The sequence below is a fragment of the Trachymyrmex septentrionalis genome, unplaced genomic scaffold, assembly GCF_001594115.1.
Source record: "Trachymyrmex septentrionalis isolate Tsep2-gDNA-1 unplaced genomic scaffold, Tsep1.0 scaffold196, whole genome shotgun sequence".
In the NCBI taxonomy this organism is placed as follows: domain Eukaryota; kingdom Metazoa; phylum Arthropoda; class Insecta; order Hymenoptera; family Formicidae; genus Trachymyrmex; species Trachymyrmex septentrionalis.
Window position 1 is genome coordinate 958298 of NW_017305135.1, and position 19854 is coordinate 978151.

Below are 19854 nucleotides of genomic sequence, written 5' to 3' on the forward strand. Positions count from 1 at the left end.
ATTCTGGAAGTAAACTATTAATTAATTTTATACATAGAAAATGTATTATTCCCAATAAGCAGAATAATTATTAATGCAATGCAGAAACTAACAATATTGACTACCGGAAGAAGACTCGATGGATATTCGATCTTCAAAAATTCAAACTTAGGAACGAATCACATTGGCTGTCAAAGGAAAACAGTGTGTCTTATTTCGAAAAAAAATTTAGATGAGAAAAATACGAAGGAAAACAAGAGATTCTGGCCTGATGATTTAATATTTCCACGACTAAAGAATACTCGCGTGAAATTTCATTAAGAACCATTCTTCACAAATAAAGCTTCGTTTATCAACTACTTGCTATCCGTATTTCTTAGGTGTCAACAAGATTTGATATAATAAACAGCCATTTCTCATATCAAATTACGACTGAGATTTCTTAGATGTAATGCAACATCAATATTCAAAAAAAGAGAAAAGGTACGTAGCCGTTTATGAATGAATTACTGAAAAAATTTCATTGTAATTTTAAAAAACTCGATTAAAACTAATATCTACTAAATTCATACATTATACTTAATGATGACGATTAGATACACCTACATAATCTCTCATTTAGTTAATAATCATATAAAATAATCTAATTTGAAGTCCATGTAATATATATATATATATAATAAACTATTGCAATTCTGGGAACATTACAACAGATTTTTATGTAATATCGTGATATAAAAGCACCAAAAAGAAGCCTTATACTTAAAAGGAGGTTTAATCTCAGCATAAAAATCACCAAGTTCAGGGTAGACGCGAGTCGCGTGTCGGAACGAATAATTTTAAACACTTCTCCTTCGACACACAGTTGTAGTAACAATACAGATAGCCGATCCATGCAATAATTACGAACAATTTTCGATATTATTAAACAATACTAATGTAAACGAAAAATCCATAAACGATTTAAAAAACTAACAATAACGATCTATTGGTAAAATGTATAATATATTCAGGAGTCATTATAATCGAATTAAAACTATAATTGAATGTTTTGCTATCTGAAATGACGTTTCACAAATTACCAAGAACTAAAATGGAAATTTTTAATACGTGTCTCCAACGTGTTGACAGTGATACATCACTTAGATCGATTAAATTGTTAATAGTCAAACTGTCAACAGGCGCATTTGTCAATGATCTACAGATGGCATCGGATAATTTATCTCAATTATATCATATATATATATATCAAAATAAACAACGGTAGATAAAACGGCTACTACCAGTTTTAAAAGAAGATAATTATCAATATAGTAAACGAAAGATATATAGGTTTGCTAACTAGTAACACATGACTTTTTTTTCTTTAATTGAAATAGGCAAAATCGCTAGAAATACATTAAAGCATAACAGTGACTATATTAATCATATTTCTCTCTGCCTATTTTTTTTACCTCCAACACACATATACACATACCCGCACAATTATACGCATACATACTCGCATAAACTACATACACTTCCTTTCTTTCTTCCTTCCCATTCTCTCTGATTCTTTTTTTTTGCCCCTTACCCCTTATCCCTACCTATCACTCTTTCTCATTCGATCTCTTTTTTTCTGACACATCCAGCATACAGTAACAGTTATACACATATACCGAGCAGAATGGCCATATGCCATTTCGATCGTAAGACTAGTGGAGGCCTGTACTAATGTAAGCTGTGCTACTAAAGGAGTCGGGCAATAGTAGAATCCCTTGGAGGTCTCAGTGGAGGAAGATTTTTCTTTTCTTTTTCTTCTTTTTTTTCTTTTTAACGCATTGAAGCACAGTACATGTAAAGGCCTCTATCTCCAGTTCCTGCGTTGCATTCGGAAAATTTATATGTATGTGTATATATGTATATACATACATATATATACACATATATATATTATATATATTATATATATCGCTTCTTCGCAATATCTTCTCACTTTTTTTTTTACTTCCGCTGCGAGGCACATATCATAACAATATCATGCACACGCTCAGATAGCGAGAATATTTGATATCTTGTTATATCTTGTTTAATATACGCAAGTGCGTCGTACATCGAAAAACATTATATATAGTTTCACTCACGTTCTTTTCTTTCTTTTTTCCGATCCATCTTCGCACCTTTATGATATTGTCTAGCAATAGGGGGCGCGCATTTCACAGCAAATTATATTTTCGAATTACACTCGTGACGATAACGATGCGAAACTGCACTATAAAGTATCGAGCGTTAAACTAAGAACGAACGCAGATCGACCGAAAAATATAGAAGCGTGTGAGCCGAATGTTACGTTATTGATCCGAATGCGAAGGAGGAACCATTGAATTTTCGGCGGTGATCGAGTGGTGCAGCTCCGCCGTTGGGGGCGTATCGTCACGTGAAGAATTTGCCACGTGAGATGTGGCGGGTGTCGCTGGCTGAGATTGAGTCGTGGGCGGCGTATATATTAGCCGATAGCCAGCTGGCAAAAAGAAACCGCCATGGGGCGTGCAGCTGAAAGTCTGAAAATTCGGTAGCGGCTGGCCCTCATATTGAATGTAGGCGCTTGTCGCGCTGGATATCGGTAAAGGCGCGGATACAGGTAACGATCCGACGTTTGTTGACGAGATATTCGTTCCCTCTGATAATATAGGAGTGAATTGGTACTGCGTCGGATTTCCAACCACCATGCTGTGCGTCGTATCAATGCTCTCGGATACATCATTCGAACAGTTATTACCTTGCTGAGAAACTACACTTTGCATATTTTCAGAAGGCACTACTGGAATTGGGATAACATAAGCATGCGGTATTCCAGCCGATGCCTGCTGCGGTTGAAGTTGCAGTGGAGGCTGCTTTAATTTCTGCATGGCTAGCCGTAAAGTCTCATCCGTATCCGGATAGTTACTCGGCCCTTTCTGCAGTGGAGTCTGCGGTGCTGTGCCAAACATTAGATAATCTTCCGTTCCTGGAATTCTAGGTCCTGTCAAATGACGAAATAACAATCAATCAGTATACATTGTACAATGAAATGAAATTAATTTGTACTACTGACCGGAGATATTTGTTGCGACCGTGTGATAAAGCAACGGATGATGCTGATGGTGAAGTGCACTTGCTTGTTGCTGTTGTTGAATAAGCAATTGTAGCTGTTGTTGTTGAAAACGTTCCAACTCCTCTCTATGTCTTTTTTGCAACGTTTCTAGTTCCAAAGTTTGTCTATACATAATAAAAATTGTTTTACATTCTTAAAAAATAGACAAATCGTAAATTAATCTTTGAAGTTCATTTTTATCTTTTTAGTTATTTTAATAGATTTTAAATGTTTTTATCTTTCGTTAAATAAAAGATAAATTTATGGTTTCTAAATGTTATATTTTAAATAATATTACCTCTTTATAAGTAACTGGTATTCTTCACTCGGTGTAAGAGCCACAAATCTCTCTTCTTTTTCAGACTGTAATGTCCAATAAATTATTTTATCTAACTCTATTATTCTTATTAAAATAATTTATTTTACAATTTTTATATTTTTATTTAATATAATGTTATAAAAAGAAACTTACTTCAATATTTGAAATATTAGTACCATGAGTTGCCTGTACAGTTGGCGGAATAGAATTTTCTCGACTATAAGATATTTGTGCAGATACTCCTATAATTAGAAAATATATCAATTGTTTTGATACATAAAAATGTTCTTATATATATTTATTACTATATTAATGTATTTTTATTTAAGTTTCATCTTTTAAGTAAAATCTCTAACCATGTAGATCATCTGTATGATGAGGAAGAACATTTTGCCGTTCTAAAATTTTTAATTCTTCCGTTTGTTGTAACTGAGACCTTACAGCGTCAGTAACTTGTTGTTGATTAATAACAGCATTGCTATGAACAGGCGGACCCGAAACCTTGGAAACCATAAATCTTGATACTTTTCTAGCAGGTTGAGTAGAATTTGCCTTCTGCGTCAACATTATTATTCCAAGATAAATATTCCAACATTTTTAAAAACAAATATATTATAAAATTATTTCTATTATAATTTTGTAACATTTTAGAAAAAAAGTATGACAATCGAACTAATAAATGCAATATGTATAAAAATAAAAAGATAAATAATGTAATGTATTTTCGAAAATGTCGCAAAAAATTACCTCATTAATAGTGTCTTGGAATTCTGCTTGAATTGGAGTATTGGTACCAGATCGCGATGTCATGATGTTAGAAGTAACAGTAGCCACAGGTACTATTGATACTGGCTGAGCGGTTGTTAACAAATTTTGTACAGATTGTTGTGTTTGTACGTTTGATATAGGTGGCGTTAAAGATTGAACTGGAGCTGCTGCGAAAACTGAACCTCTATGATGAATTTTTGCTAATTCTTGCTCTAGTTCCTGCAAACGGGATCCTGGTCTTTGAGTTCGTATCTTCACATTTTCTTTGCTCGGGCTCATATTTTCGGTTCCTGTGGGAGCTCCTGGTGTCGGACTATCAAGGGAGCATTCCACGTTCTAAAAAGAAATTTTATGCGGATATTTATGAGAGAAACAAAATCATCATTGCGCACATAAAGTATATATACTATAGAAAACTTACACTTTGAGATAGTGCAAATGCGCTAGAATTGTCTTGCATTATGGTGGAACCCTCGATAGTTGCCTCGACTTGCGTATCGGTGAGAATAGTGGAGGAATGTATGGTTGTTTGAGGAGATAATGGGCATGCGGCATTCGCGGATGAAACTGGCATGCCAATATTAAACAATTTCTGTTGCAAAGAGTGCATATACGCGTCATATCCTCCAACCACCTGATTATTATGAGGGGTGGCAGGATAACTTATAGGTGGTGTACCGACGTTCAGCGATTCCGACGGCTGACTAGTCACTTGTACAAGTTTCTGATGCAAATCAGCTATAGTTTGCGGTCCTGCACCACTTCCAACATTCCCGCAACTTATCTCTGACATTTTGTCCAACGAATTCTGTTGACTGAGTTTGCGATGTTGTTGTTGTTGTTGTTGTTGTTGTTGGTGCTGCTGGTGCTGCTGCTGCTGCTGGTGCTGCTGCTGCTGGTGCTGCTGCTGGTGCTGCTGCTGCTGCTGCTGTGGTTGCGACAACTGTTGTTGCAGAATCGATGTAGAATCGATGGATTCAACAAGAGTGTGCTCAGGCGTCACATCGTGACTAGAATTCTCATTTTCGGATGTAAGTAACTGACAATCGGAACTAGTACGACGTATACTGAAATAATGAAATAAACTTAATGCAAACTAGCGTTTAACATATGCACTGTGTCTATAGAACGTTTAACATATGTATTGTTATTATCAAATGTAATAGATAAATACACATACCTATTTAAATTCGAAGATTCCGGATTCTCAATTTCCAAAGGTTTTACTGAATGTTGTTCTGGAAGTTTCAAATGTAAATGTGATTGATCTAATACGACGGAAGATTCGCTGTGTTGTTGGTCTTGCTGATGCATAATCTGCTGATGCATTTGTGGCTGCACAGAAATTTGTTGTAATTGCAATTGATTTGGGAGCGATTGCAGCTGATTTGGTTGTATATGTCGTAATGGCTGCTGTAGAGGAGTTTGATTAGTCATAATCCATTTTCCTTGAGTAATTGATTGATTTGATACAGTTTGAAGAATGGATTGCATCATCTGTGATTGAGCGTCAATTTGTTGAGGGATTGTTAACGGAATTGACTGCGGTATCGACTGTACTTGATTCTGGTGAAGTACCTGTTGATTCTGAAATGCTTGCTGAAAGTTCTGTTGTCCCTGATATCCCTGATGCACGATCTGCCCTTGATAATTGTGTTGAATAGGCGGTTGAATTTGCAGTTGACTCACTTCCGGTTGTATAGGTTGAAAATACTGCTCGGATTGCACAGGTTTGTGGTCGACTGACGTGGCAACAGCAACGTTAGGAACTGCGGCTGGTTCGTGGCTGGTTAGAGGATGAGGAGTGGCAGATTTGGATTTCGGATTGGAAAGTATGTTTGCTAAATTTTGTGCGAGATCTGGAAGCGTCGAAGACATCTCTTTCGTCTTAATGGCGACTTTAGGTGCGGAAATATCTGCGGCAACGACCGGATGTACAGAGGCAGGTATCTGCATGGCTGGAGGTAAAGTTCCCGGAACATGTTGCACGTTTTGATGAGGAGGTTGAACAGCTTCTATGGCGCTTTGCGGCAACGGTAATGTACCAACAATATCTTGTGGAACGACTTGTACATGTTGCATGTGGGTTACAGGTATATTAGTTGCGTTCATGCCCTGTCTCTTTTCTTCAACTATACTAGATGATTCCAAAATTTGTGAGTCCAAGGATACATTGGACGCATTGGACGCGGATAAACTCGGCACTCTGCGATTTCGATCATCCATAGTTGTTGGTTGTACCGGTTGTATATGGCCCGATAGCATCACATACTGCTGTGTCGGAGGCTGCACTTGTTGCGGGATAAATTGCTGCACCGTCGGACGTTGAGCCTGCATTTGTTCCGCTTGTATATGCATCTGCATTATGCCTTGCTGCACAGGAATTTGTTGTTGTGGTGGTTGCATCACAACGCCGGGTTGTATCATTGCTTGACTTGGATACTGCGCCTGCGTTTGAGGTATTCCGTTCGAATGAAGCGGCTGAGGCTGCAACTCTTGTGAATTAACCGGCACGAAATGCTGCATACCAGTTTGAGGTATCTGCTGAGAAGTTTGCTGCGCCGTTATCGTAGATCCTTGAACGATTATGGTATGCTGCTTCGATTGTCCGATAGTCGTGGTTTGTTGCATGTGTCCCGTCATTTGCTGCAAAGTCTGCATTTGAATAATATTCTGCTGCAGTCCGATCGACTGTTGTCCTGGTTGCAAGATCTGTTGCGCACTGTCTGTCTGTTCCATAGTATATGGAATACTCTGAACAATTGTTTCATTATTGCTAGTTGGCTCGAGCATCGTTCCACTCTGGATTTCTGAAACATTCGCTTCCACGTGTTCCTCATTTTTCAATATAAGCTCCGCGTTCGCAACAGGCACGACAGATTGCGATGCTGACATTGCGGTATTTGTACGATCTATGCTTTCACCGACAGCAGAAGATTCCTCTTCAGCCGCGATATTTTTTTGTTCGACCACAGGACTAACTAAGAAGCGAGAAATTTTACGCAGTGGCGTCGGTACTGTCAAAGTCGATATCTCTGCAACAACTTCGGACGCATTTATCTCTTTAGTTATTCCAGATTCCTTTATGTCTACATCTTGCTGCTCTTGAGATTCTTTTGATGCCTCACTCGCATGACTTGCGTTCATTATTGTATCCTGTATTTGAGTCTGAACATGTGTTGTAGACGCTTGATAAGATTTAAAGGCCGAATTGTTAGCATCATCTTGAATATTATGCTGTGCTTCCACAACTGTTTCCGCGGACGTTGCAGAAACGATAGTTTCTTGATTGTCCGTTGGGTCACTTGGTATATTTGTAGGTGTTAAAGTGTCAGTATTTTGTGTAGATGTGGACGACCTTCTGGAAGCTTCCGCTGACGTATTTTCGGCACCGGCTTGACTATCAGGAGTTTGAGCGACCTGTTGCTTCTCCAAAGTGGTATTGGCAATATGAGAAATAATCTGTTCGATCGGCAACAATTTCGTTGGAGTAGAAGTATTTGAAGTTTCGTCTCTCTGAAAAAAATAAAATGATCATTGTTATTTCAAATCACATTATGTGCCTGTATATATGTATTTGTAAGAGATAAATATAATATAAATACAAGAGACCTGCATACACACACACGCACGCGCGCGCGAATATACACAATATATACAGGCTATCCTAAAATTCACGAATCAAAATACCATAAAAAAATTTCTGAAAATTTTGAGATATAAAAGTTTAAATACAATCAATTATAGATTACGTTTAGACGATCACTATACACGAATCGCGCATGCGATAATATAAGTAAGCGCGCACTTTAAATGTAATATGTAAATGGTCATATATAATAATTCACAACTGTTATTTACAGTAAAATAAAACTATTATTTAAAATAAAATTTACATAACTTCTTGCTCAATTTTTTGAACTTTTTTTTACTGTAATATTTTAATTCGCAAATTTCGCAATATCCTGTGTAAATGTATGTATATATACATATGCGCGCGCGCGACGCACACAAATTTAATAAACATATCAACAATTTTACATTATAAATTTTAAAATATACCCATTATTATTAAATTTGTTTTATAGAAAACTATCTACATATACAAATGTATTTAAATAAAATAAATAATTATATTTAAAAAATATATATGAAGCATTCTTACTCTTATTTATAACAAAAAAAAAAATATATATATATAACCAAACGTATATTATTAAATCTTTATTACCGTAACATTTATGATGCAAAATATATTTGCATATTTATGGGTGCGGTCCACTTGACGCTACAAACGCTTCGGAACCATTTGACTGATCAATCAAGAAGAAAGAATTTCACTAATTGATCAATCAAAAAATGCTTCAAAACATTTATAGCATTAAGTGGACTGTAATCTATGACAACATAACGAATTATTTCTTATTGTAATATTCATAAAACCTATATTTATAATTTCTGTAATAAAGACTTTTTTAGAATAATAAATTTTCATAAAATAAAAATGTGCAGAATAAAAAAAAAAATATGCAGAAATGTATAAATCAATACAGTCAATAAATACAGCACACAAAATATGTAATTTCTTTATTACATATATATACGTTGTAATGATGTGAGATGATCTGCGAAAAGAAAGATGTAAAAACATAATGTAAATATAATATGATATCAAGAAAGTTCTGAGGTTTTCAACAAATATTCATGGAAATCGATTTCTCAATCATAACTTTTTCAAAATCATTCGTTCAGTATTCACTTCTTTATATTACAAAAGAAATCGGAATCTCTCACAAATAAATAAAAATTTTTATATCTCAAAACTTTCTTAGGTTTCTGTACACATAATGTAAACCTATAATAAGATAAAATTATAATGGCCTAACAAATGTCCGAATCTGAGCATAACTGATTAAAAGTGTAACAAAAATAAAATGCGTAAGCGTCCACGAATATATAACTCTGAAATGCGAGAGAAACAGGAGAAGGGACGGTGGGATCGATGAACTCACCGAACGGTGTCTACGGTGGACTTTGTACGACGATCGGTGGCTGCTTTGACGTGTTAGCGAGCCATGTCTCACCTGCTGCGTCCAAAACCATATACACTAATTATATGCACACCCTTGATTTTATATTGAAAATATGTTCCATATAAAGCCCCCTATGTTATTTTATAATATTACTATCCTAATTTATAGATTTTAAATGGAAATACAAAATTGATCCATTTAAATAGAAAATCACATTACTTATGCGAAGCATTGTCTTGGACACATCTGCATATTTAAAGAGCACATAATAAAAGTTTTCCACGCGTAAAATAGCGTCTAGTGATAAAGAAATTGATGACAGAATTCTGCAAAATATGATGTAATCGTTAACAACGTTAACAACGTTGAATGTATCGTTTACATCATATGCTGCACTTTTAATGATGATATTATGTCTAACTTATTCTTTAATACATAGCTACTAAAGTTATACCTTAGCTGTATCAAGACTGTGGTCGCGATCCCTAGGACGTCTGCTCGTAACCGGACTTCCACCGGCAGATTGATCAGGTGGACCATGTGCTACCAAAGGTAAGGTACGTGTGGGATCCAAACGCAATTGTTTAACAATGTCTTCAATTAATTCTACGAATGTCTCGCATTGAGATTGCGGCAATAGATTTTCAGCAACCTAAACATGTTAAAGAAGGAGAGAAAGAGAGTAAATAATATGAGACAAAAAGTATATATAAAAGGCGCGTTCCACTTAATGTTCGCAACGCTTGCGAACATCATATCATCTTTGTTTAATATTTGAAAACGATAAGGATGAAATAATGCTCGCAAGCATTGCGAACGTTAAATGGAACGCATCCAAAGAAATAGATGCCGAGATATATCCTTACCAAATTGTTAGCAATGTCTGTAGGTACCATATCATCTCGATCAAATTTAAAGGTAACAGTCTTTTGTTTACTTGTATCTAACTGGCACTCGACAGTCATTGATTGTCCTTCACCGCTACTGACAGATAAGACTGTTAATTTAATGCCCGGCTTCTTACGTTTAGTTCCAGAACGTTTTATTCGACTTCTCTCAGAAGCAGTGACGCTTTCGGAATTTTCTGGCGTAACTCTGGAAAATAAAATATTTAATTTTTATTCGTAATTTTTTATTCATCTTTATTCTATCTTGCCTTACCCATCGTTTGACGCTACAGTCTGTTGTGCAACGCCCGTTGCGACTGCAGCAGTGGCAACAATTTGATCTTGCTGTAAATTAATTGGTTGATCCGGCGGAAGAGATTGTATCGAGTCCATTGTATCTTGTTTTACCAGGGAAGACCTGTCAGTCATTGGACATTGATCCGCATTCGAAAGGAAATGTTGATGTTGCTGCTGAAGATTAGTAGACGATTGCGCTGGGACATTCGTCATATTGGGCGTTATTGAAATAGAATTAGGTATGATGTTCGTGTTTTGTGAATACTGCATTTGCATGAGAATATTTTGTTGAGATTGAGACTGTGGACCGGTATTACTAAGTAAAGTAGGTGCGCTCTGTATATTGGGAATCGTCGAAGTCGGGACGTTTTGCATATGAGTCACAGCCGATGTATTATTGACACTTATGCCCGACGGTACAGATGCCTGAACTTGACCTGCCGTTGGGATGTATTGCGACTGCGAGGCTGCAGATACCGTGCCTGCGGGTAAACTCGTGTGAGAGTAAATCTGCGTCGCAGTTTGTGTGGACGATAAGATTTCTACGTGACCGGAAGGATTAGAAGTGGTATATGTATGAAATATTTGTTGTGGCATGGTTTGCTGATACAATGAACCTGCTGATACATATCCTGAGGAACCAGTAGCGCTCTGTTGATAATATTGCTGATTCTGAACAGGCGGCGAACTAACGGTATGCTGATGCAGCTGCTGAACATGCTGGAGTTGCTGTTGAGTTGCATACTGTTGTTGTTGCGCGTGTTGTTGAAGCATGTGCTGCTGTTGGGGCAATATCTGCATCTGTGCCTGCATCTGTGGCTGCATCTGTTGCTGCATTTGATGAGGAATTTGTTGAGGAACACTCATCTGATTCAATTGTATATATTGCTGTTGTTGCTGTATCTGAACATGCTGCTGTTGCTGCTGCATCTGCTGTGGCACCTGTGGAAACTGAGACTGAGTCTGAACGTTTTGAGGAGTTGAACATTGTGGAGAATTCGCATTCAAGCTTTGCGGGACGTGCTGAGGATATTGTTGCTGTTGTTGCTGATACTGTTGCTGTATTTGCTGTTGGTATTGTATTTGTTGTGCTTGTTGGGGTTGCACAACCGACGTTTGCTGTTGAATTATTGGTTGTTGCTGAACTAATTGAACCTGCTGTGCTTGTAAATTATGCTGTTGAGCCTGTTGAGCGGTCGATTGTAATTGCTGTTGTTGAATGGGCATTTGAGCCTGTTGCAATTGCATTGGGACTGGATTTTGCATCTGAATATTAATATTAGATTGAATTTGTTGCTGCTGTTGTTGTTGCTGCAATTGTATCTGTTGAAGGAGCAGTTGCTGTTGTAACAAGTTCTCGGCGTTTGCGGCATTAGCTGCAACATCTGTGGTTGTAGCGGCAGTTTCCCTATCCAAACGTTCCTTCTCCTCTTTAGCCTTACGTTCCTCTCGTTCTCTCAATAAAGTGGTAATTTGTGATTTCAACATCTTAGCCACTGCTTTAGCGTCTTCCTCCAATATGAGACTGGATTTTGCCATTTCTAACGCTACCTCTTCTGCATTATCAGCCTGTATATCAAAATCAAATTGTATCGCCTCATTTTCTTTGTGTTTATTGCTGCGCTTTTTAGGATCCAGCACACGCAATCTGAACTCAACGCGCGAGAGCTCGGTATCTGCAACCGCCGAATCCCGCGATACCATCTCCAATTTCAGTCCAACATCATCAGCGAAGAATTCATGATTAAGTAGATCCTTAACGAGCGGTCGTTCTTCCTTCTTCAGACGTATACACATTTCTATGATATCACGTACTTCCGGATTTTCAACTTTGTCATAGCTCTGCGGCTTAACACCCTACGTAATAACAAATCAATATTCAGACAATGTTGTATCCTTTCTCTATGGTATGTTAAATTATGTTTATAAAAAAAAAAGATGTAGAAACATAATTATCTCTCTCCTACATAAATATCACTATCATAAACTAGAATTGCACTACACCGATATAAAAATTTAATGTTGCACAATGCACACTTACCGATACTACACGTTTATATATTTGTGCTGGTCCTGTACACTCGGAATATGGATACTCGCTAGTAGCCATCTCAAGCATACACATCCCGAAGGCATAAACGTCGACCGACTCATCATAATGCTCCTCGTACATTTCAGGCGCCATAAATTCCGGTGTACCAATTACGCTCTTTGCAAAACTACGATTCTTCAATGTTGCAAGACCCAAATCACCAATTTTCACGCTTCCCGTGGTACCCGTGATAAAAATATTATCACATTTCAAATCTCGATGAATAATAGGCGGTGACCTGGAGTGAAGAAAACTTAGACCTTTCAAGATTTGCCGACACCAAGATTTTACTACTTTGGGATTGATCTTTTTAAACCTCCTCAAATACCTGTTACAATGTAAAAAGTTAAAATATACAAACATTTAAATACATGTTATGATAACCTTATAATCAATGAAGAATTTACGTTTTCAGTGTTCCTGATGTCATAAGTTCAGTGACTAGTACAATATATTTTCTACGGGTGAGTGTAACCTCCCAATAATCATAAAATCGTACAATATTCGGATGTTGTAATCCCTTTAACATTTCAGCTTCTTCCCTGAATCTCAACCTCTCTGTTTTATTCAATTTTTTCTCCTATAAAAAAATAAGAGCGTTATTTTATTTCCATTACCTACATAAACAACTTTAATCTTTAATTAACTTATGTTAAAATAATATATTAAAAAATATTTGTGTAATATATTTATTAAAAAGATATCTTATTGACCTGCAATTCGCACCAAGCTACAGCTACACCTGTTTGAGTATCTAATCCACGATAAACAGTCTTGAAACTGCCACGACCAATTTCCTCTTCAAATTTCAGAAATCTTCCATCCGGCGAAATGCCAACGGCTTTCTCTTCGTCGTCGTCATCCTCGACAGTCTGCACCTTAACTTTCATTAATAAATTTTGCACATCCTCCATCGCCATTGTCTTTTGCGACAATTTCTCATCAGCTTTGAAGTTTTCGTCAAGCAATGGACCGATAAAACCTTCTACCGTTTCCTCTTGCGTAACTATATCCTTTTCAGGACCCTCCCTCACTTTTGTGTCGTCTCGCAAGCTTGTATTCTGTACTTCTTCCATCTTCTCAGTGTCTAACAGCGGAACTTTACCTAATTTACTTAACGATTCATGAAGCGCTTGTGCCGCTACTATATCGCTGATACTAGTGCCATCGTCATCGAATATTGTCACTCTTTCCTCTTCCTCTTCTTTTTCCACATCCGTCTTAGTGTCTGCATCCGTCTCCTCCAGTACCTTTGATGTTACAAACCTCGAACTCTTAATTACCTCCTCGTTTAAACCTGCGTTACTTTTGACTCTCATTAAATTCTCTCTCTTACCGTTTCTGACGGTATTCGAAGGATCTGCAGTCTCTTTATCTATACTGTCATCACCACTACTTGTGTACTCTACAGATTTTTTACTTTTTTCTTGTTTACCTTCACTATTATCATCTATAGAATTCATTTCTATGTCTGTCGATATCGTAGTATCATTTAAATCTTTTTCTATGTTAGCTGTTTCAATGTTTTTACTACTATGATGTTCAATCATTTTTTCTGCAGAATTTCTATTTCTATTTTTCAAAACTTTTTGGTCGCTATTACTAATAGATTTGGTGCTGAGGGTAGAGCTCGACGATTTTTGCTTATCATTTGTAATACTTTCCTGATTAACTGTGCATAATTCGTGTACCCCCGACAATTTTATTGGCATAATATTTTTTTGTTCGAATTCATTTAAAATCACATGTACATCTGCAGCGTTTCTTGATGAATCGATACATTCTGTGAGAATATTACGTTCCACATTTGCTCCCTCATCCTTGCTGAATTTTGCCGACTTCACTTTACTAATTGGTGTAGAAGGTGTAGAACTAGACCCTATATATAATATAATAAGATATCAGTAATTTTATATATTATATAATTTTATTTTAATCCTAAAAAATTTACCTGGTGTTGCAAACGCATTCTCCGTTGCTGTGATTGCTTCTTCAGCATCACTGAAACTACGATCATTTTCATGATCTAAAGTTGACGAATTCACACTTTGGGTAGATGATCGATCAGAGATACGCAAGGCAGATAGTACTTTTTTTTTAGAAGATGGCGAGCTGGTCGCAAGACCGTTGCTAGTTATAGATAAAGAATCAGTACTTTGATCGTGTCGCTGTGTTCGAATTTGCTTTTTAGAAATACTAGCGGAGCGACTTATATTGGACAATACCTACATAAAACATAAAGTGACATTAAATTACAATGTATGACAACTTGAAACATACGATAGCAATATTTCTTAATCGTATTACACTATAAATGTTTAAATATTTCAGTGTTAATTTAGCTAATGCAATTTAACTAACCTTCCTATCACCAGTGTTGGCACTAGGACCTGCCTGCGTAACAATAGATAGCTTTCTTTGGCGTCTGTGATTGTGTGCGTGGATCCTTTGGGTCGTTACAACTGCGCAAGGGCCTCCGCTTTCTTGAGAGGCTAAGTGGCCCACTGCCAAACTAATGCCACTTTGGCTGCCAGTGCCTCCACTGGCCACCAGCTTAGGACATAAACTAGACAAGCCACCGCCAGTTCCACCTGAAGAACGTTGCCTGTTTGTCTCATACCTAAAATTCCACACAGATAATTATATATTAAGAATAAAAAATTTGTTTTATTTCACATAAGATAAAACGTATCTCAATCTAACTTATTCGATATCTTTATTTTAGATCTTACGAAAAAATGTAGATTTAATTCAAAGTTTAAAATATTATGTTAATAACCAGTAGCATTATTAAATTATTAAGACACCTGTTTTAATATGCGTGCATATGTATATATGTATGTATAAAGAAGTATTCCAGTGACAGATATTAAATGATTCATCTACAAGAAACGTCATGCCTTTCCTATCAGAATTTTGGGTGATTTATCCGATCATATCTTATTTACTGTTTGAATACACGTGTACAAAACTCATCAAAAGAAAATATAGATAAGACATCTAATATCTGTGAAATCATATGAAATATCTTTTTTCGTTTTTAAAAGTACAAAAGGAAAATTTTAAAGGTCAAAGCTGTAGAATATAGAGAAATCGTTGGTTATTTCTAAATCTATTATATATACATGTGCATAATATATATTTTTGTGTAGTTAGTAATATAATACATTAATATAAACTACTTATTTATATAAAGCATTTTTCGTCATATTGCATAACAAGCTTATTGTGTAATTATAATTTAAGTATACTCTCGATGATTGAGAAAGAGAAGATTCAATTGAATAATAATTGTGCTAAACATGTTAGTTAAACTGTTAGTTTAAATAAATTAAATATATTATTTTTAATTTGAATTTTTTTTATTTTTAACATTTAACTTTGTGTTCACATCAATTCATTTTATTCTTTTACATCTAAAAAATAAGTTTTATAATCGCAAATGTATTGTACTACATTAAGCTATCCCACATCAAATACAAAAATTCTTAACTTGTGCCAAACTTTTATTACATTTCTAACTCTGTCTCTATTCTGTAACTCTTAATAACAGTAACGATATCGTTACATAGTCGTTGCGCAGGTTTTGTACTTGGTAAAAGAGCTGCGCAACATAAAACGACATCATTATTGTCGTTATTATAACACTGATAGCTTAAGCAAATGAGAACTCAGATACAAAGTCAGATATGTAAATAATTCATAACTGTTCATTAGTAATATCAAAAATCGAAAAATGTTTAGTAAAGTTTAATAACATCCAGAAATAGAAAATCTTATGGAATGGAAATAATATAATTTACGAAATATACTATTACAAATCAACATATTGCTAGTATAGATTAAATTAACTTTTAAATTCTCAAAATATATTTTTATTTTCTCAAAAAACTAATAAGACATAAATTGATAAAAAATTGATATATAAGTATAAATTTTTATATTACTTAGAAAATTATCTGATATACAGGTATAAAATATTTATTGAAAACTATTTCTGAAGCAACTCGCAACTATTTGTATAAACTTTATTAATAATTTTGAGATTATGCAGCATTTGTAAGCATATGTAGAACAAATTTATATCCACTCTTTCTTAAATTATCGAGAATCTACTATAGTAACAAGATTACATAAATGCGCAATTAATAATAGAATTTTGTAGAAGCAGAATACTTGAAAGATTTAAAAAAAAAATATATCGTAATTAGTTAGAAGAGATTGATAGATTACAATAAAAAATAGTTTAGAAATTAATAATAAGATGTAACAAATGACAATGTAAGAAGCATGATTTTTGATACAGACATCATTATACCTGTCCTGCCTGCTGTGGCCAGATGAGAAGAATCCACGCACTGTATTGCCTATAGCTGCTTTCTTTTTGATCTCCCTATTTTTTTCTCTGTGCCCCCCAGATCCAGTGCTCACCTGATGATCCTGACGAGTACTTTTATCACCCTACAACAATATAAGAAATAAAAAAAAATATTTAAAAATACGTTCATTTCTAATATTTTAAATACCACATTGAGCCCTAAATCTAATTTTTAACGACATGGAGTCTATTTCAAGCACACAATATATTACAGCATAAAGATATCTTTTCATGCTGATGCTTGATGCTCATTTTTAGAGTCAAAATAAGTCACGTGATCAAAATTGACGCTTGATATTTGTCATTTTATTACGTGATCTATTTTGACACTAGAAATGAGCGTCGAGTGTCAACATGGAAAGGCATAAATTAATGTTTAAAAATATAAAACTTACTTAACGAAGTATTATATAAAATTGTAAACAATACAAACATACATGATAAAAATGTACATGTATAAAAATGTATATTCTGAAAGCTTACCTTTAAACCAAGAAGTTTTATGTTTAAATTGGAGTTTGTACTTGTTGGAACAGGACTAAGGTCGCACCGAAGCCGTCTGTGTGATTTTTCAACTACTGGGGAATCTTCGTCTGCATTCAATTGACTTCCAATCGAGAAAGCATGCGATTGCGTTAATATAATATCGTCTGTATTGTGCTTATAGTTGCTGTTCACTGAACTCACTGTCTTGCTGTCATTGTAGCATCTCGGCATTGCACATAACCAACTTTACTTAAGATTCTATTTCACAAAATTACTTTCCCTTTTCCCTTGCGCTTCTATTCAGTTTCGCTCTGATGTAAAATTAATAAGACTCATATTTCTATCCCCTTCTGAAGGTAATCGAATTAAAATTTTCCCAACCGTGACTATATATGTCTCTTAACGAGCAGTCTTTGTTATAAGATTCAAAATATCCGTATCTGTAACATTTTGGACTTAGGCTATATATTTTGCCATACAAACTGCTGAGATAGCTAGCAAGTTTCTAATGTCCAAGGAACTGAAAGAATCTGAAATCAGACGACAATTTCATTAATTATTGCATGGGAATTCCATTATAAAATAATATTTTTACTTTGCTCTGACAATGTAATACTTGTTAAAAAAATTGTTTAATAGAAAAGGTCATATTTTATAATGTAGAGAAATAAAAAAAAGACTAAAAATAATACAACAAATATAAAACATAATTTTAACTTTTTATAAAAATTTTTTAAATACTTATATACAGCCTATTGTTTAAAAAAATTAAGAAATTTAAAAAAAAGTATATTAATGTCACATTTTAATAACTTTGATTTGTTGTATTCCAATAAAGTGATTTACAAATAGTCATAGAAATTAATTTATGTAATAAATTAATTTAATTTGACTAGCTCGTTAACAAACAGCTGTACAAATAAATAAACATATACAATATTTAATTTCAAACATCAACAAGTACCATTGTTCTAATTACAGAAATTTCTCTGTACTAATTTTTTTTACTATTCTTGATGCATATTTACTTAAATATATGAAAAAGAAAAAACATGAAAAATCGATACAAGTGCTATAGAATTTACATGGAAACGTTTTTAATTACCTCTACCTTATATTCAGATATTTGTCATTAACTGTTAGTTATGAAAATTAGTCATTTGGCAAAATAAAATCAAGTGTGACGGAGATACGTGCGTATAAGACGCACAAGCCCTAAAGAGAATATTACTCGCAAATCAATTTGCTATTAAACTATATATCAACGCGTCAATGAAGGAAACAGTTGAGACGTAGGAACATTTGATGTTTTGATCGTCACGCGAGAGCGTATCGCAAACAAAGAGACACGAGGAGACACGTTTGTACTTGTTAAAGTCGCAAAATGTTGTCAAGCGCACCGTGGGATACTCCGCTTGAAAAATATGACAATATATAGGGTGTCTCAACATACACGCGCGCGAACGAACATGCGTTAAGTTTTTCACCGACACAGTGAAACGGTGCTTGCGCGCGCGTGCACAATCCGTTGACACGAGTAAGGGAAGCCGCGTTATACACGGACAGCGGTCGAGAGAGATCTCGTGCGCAAGCACTCATTCACTCACGCATCATGCACGTACGCACGCACGCACGCACGCATAAGTACATATGGAGGGGCGTTCGCAAATCAAACTACGCATACCCATCCGTTACACACGGATAGGTGCGCGCGCGTGCGAGAAGCACGGCGGCGTTAAACTGGCAGGCAGAGGCATCGCACACGCGACTGCGAGATGCTGCGAGATAATGTGACTCTATCCCAAAAATATCGCTCGTAGGGAGACGTTTCACGCGTATCGCAAGCGCGACGTGAGACGTCCCATCGGGCGGACCGGAACGAGCGACGGGCGACGAGGTGGCGCCGAGACCGCGGCGCCCCGCGGCACGTCATGCGGCGCGCCGTTATTTTTGACTGATAAAATATCTCGCCAAAGTGTCCGCGCGATGTACATGTTATGCGGAGGTGAGAGAGAGAGAGATGCACGAAGCAGTACCTACTTCGGTCTCGGGCTTTCATGCGGGGAAGAATCAGTGTCCGTCCGCTCTCTCGTATTTTCGTTACCTCCGACACGGACCCAGTCATACTAGCCTCGCGGTTGCGTCAACGAAACGGCACTCGTTAAATCCTTTAGCCAGCCGGTACTCACATTTGTCTTCCAGAAAATTCGCCCCGACTACACCCAAATAACTACCATTTTTTTTTTTCCACCACTGAACGCTACGCACTCTCACGGTGCTATGCGCAAAGCGGCAGTATGCACTAATCGACGTAGCTCGGGCCGTCGGGCGTCCGGCGAAGTCTGGCGAAGTCGGAGACGGCGGAGTAGCCCGAGAACGTGTCGTCAAGTCTCGTGCGCAAGATGCTAGGTGGTGCCGTTGCAGACGATCTCGTCCATGAATCATCCAATATATAGACGGAACCACCACCGACGAGATACTATTAAAGACTGTCAACCTGGGC

At 36.1% G+C, this 19854-nt stretch overlaps 1 protein-coding gene across 3 annotated transcripts; it reads right to left on the reverse strand.

Annotated features, from left to right (window-relative positions):
* Positions 1-638: 638 nt before the first annotated feature.
* On the reverse strand, positions 639-19701 carry LOC108747212 (serine/threonine-protein kinase WNK1-like). 3 transcript variants are annotated; one of them, XM_018484543.1, is made up of 21 exons: positions 19392-19701; positions 17349-17881; positions 16806-16948; positions 14849-15107; positions 14439-14712; positions 13201-14366; positions 12895-13067; positions 12437-12815; positions 10373-12252; positions 10078-10306; positions 9666-9863; positions 9191-9265; positions 5359-7694; positions 5107-5245; positions 4600-5034; positions 4158-4514; positions 3767-3965; positions 3564-3652; positions 3390-3454; positions 3053-3216; positions 639-2980 (listed from the first exon to the last, which is right to left on the reverse strand). In XM_018484543.1, exons 2-21 carry the CDS (start codon positions 17580-17582, stop codon positions 2310-2312), a joined length of 9465 nt encoding a protein of 3154 aa, XP_018340045.1. In that variant the 5' UTR covers positions 17583-17881; positions 19392-19701; the 3' UTR covers positions 639-2309. The 3 variants fall into 3 exon arrangements, with proteins under 3 accessions (XP_018340045.1, XP_018340044.1, XP_018340046.1); XM_018484542.1 differs by having other exon boundaries at positions 4600-5245; XM_018484544.1 differs by lacking the exon at positions 9191-9265 and having other exon boundaries at positions 4600-5245.
* Positions 19702-19854: the final 153 nt, after the last annotated feature.

Excerpts from the sequence above, each read along its gene's own strand:
- LOC108747212 (XM_018484542.1), bottom strand. The coding sequence starts at position 17,582 with ATGCCGAGATGCTACAATGACAGCAAGACAGTGAGTTCAGTGAACAGC. Across the intron at positions 5,246-5,358 it reads GAATCTTCGAATTTAAATAG|TATACGTCGTACTAGTTCCG; the intron begins GTATGTGTATTT and ends TCATTATTTCAG. Across the intron at positions 3,455-3,563 it reads CTAATATTTCAAATATTGAA|TCTGAAAAAGAAGAGAGATT; the intron begins GTAAGTTTCTTT and ends TGGACATTACAG.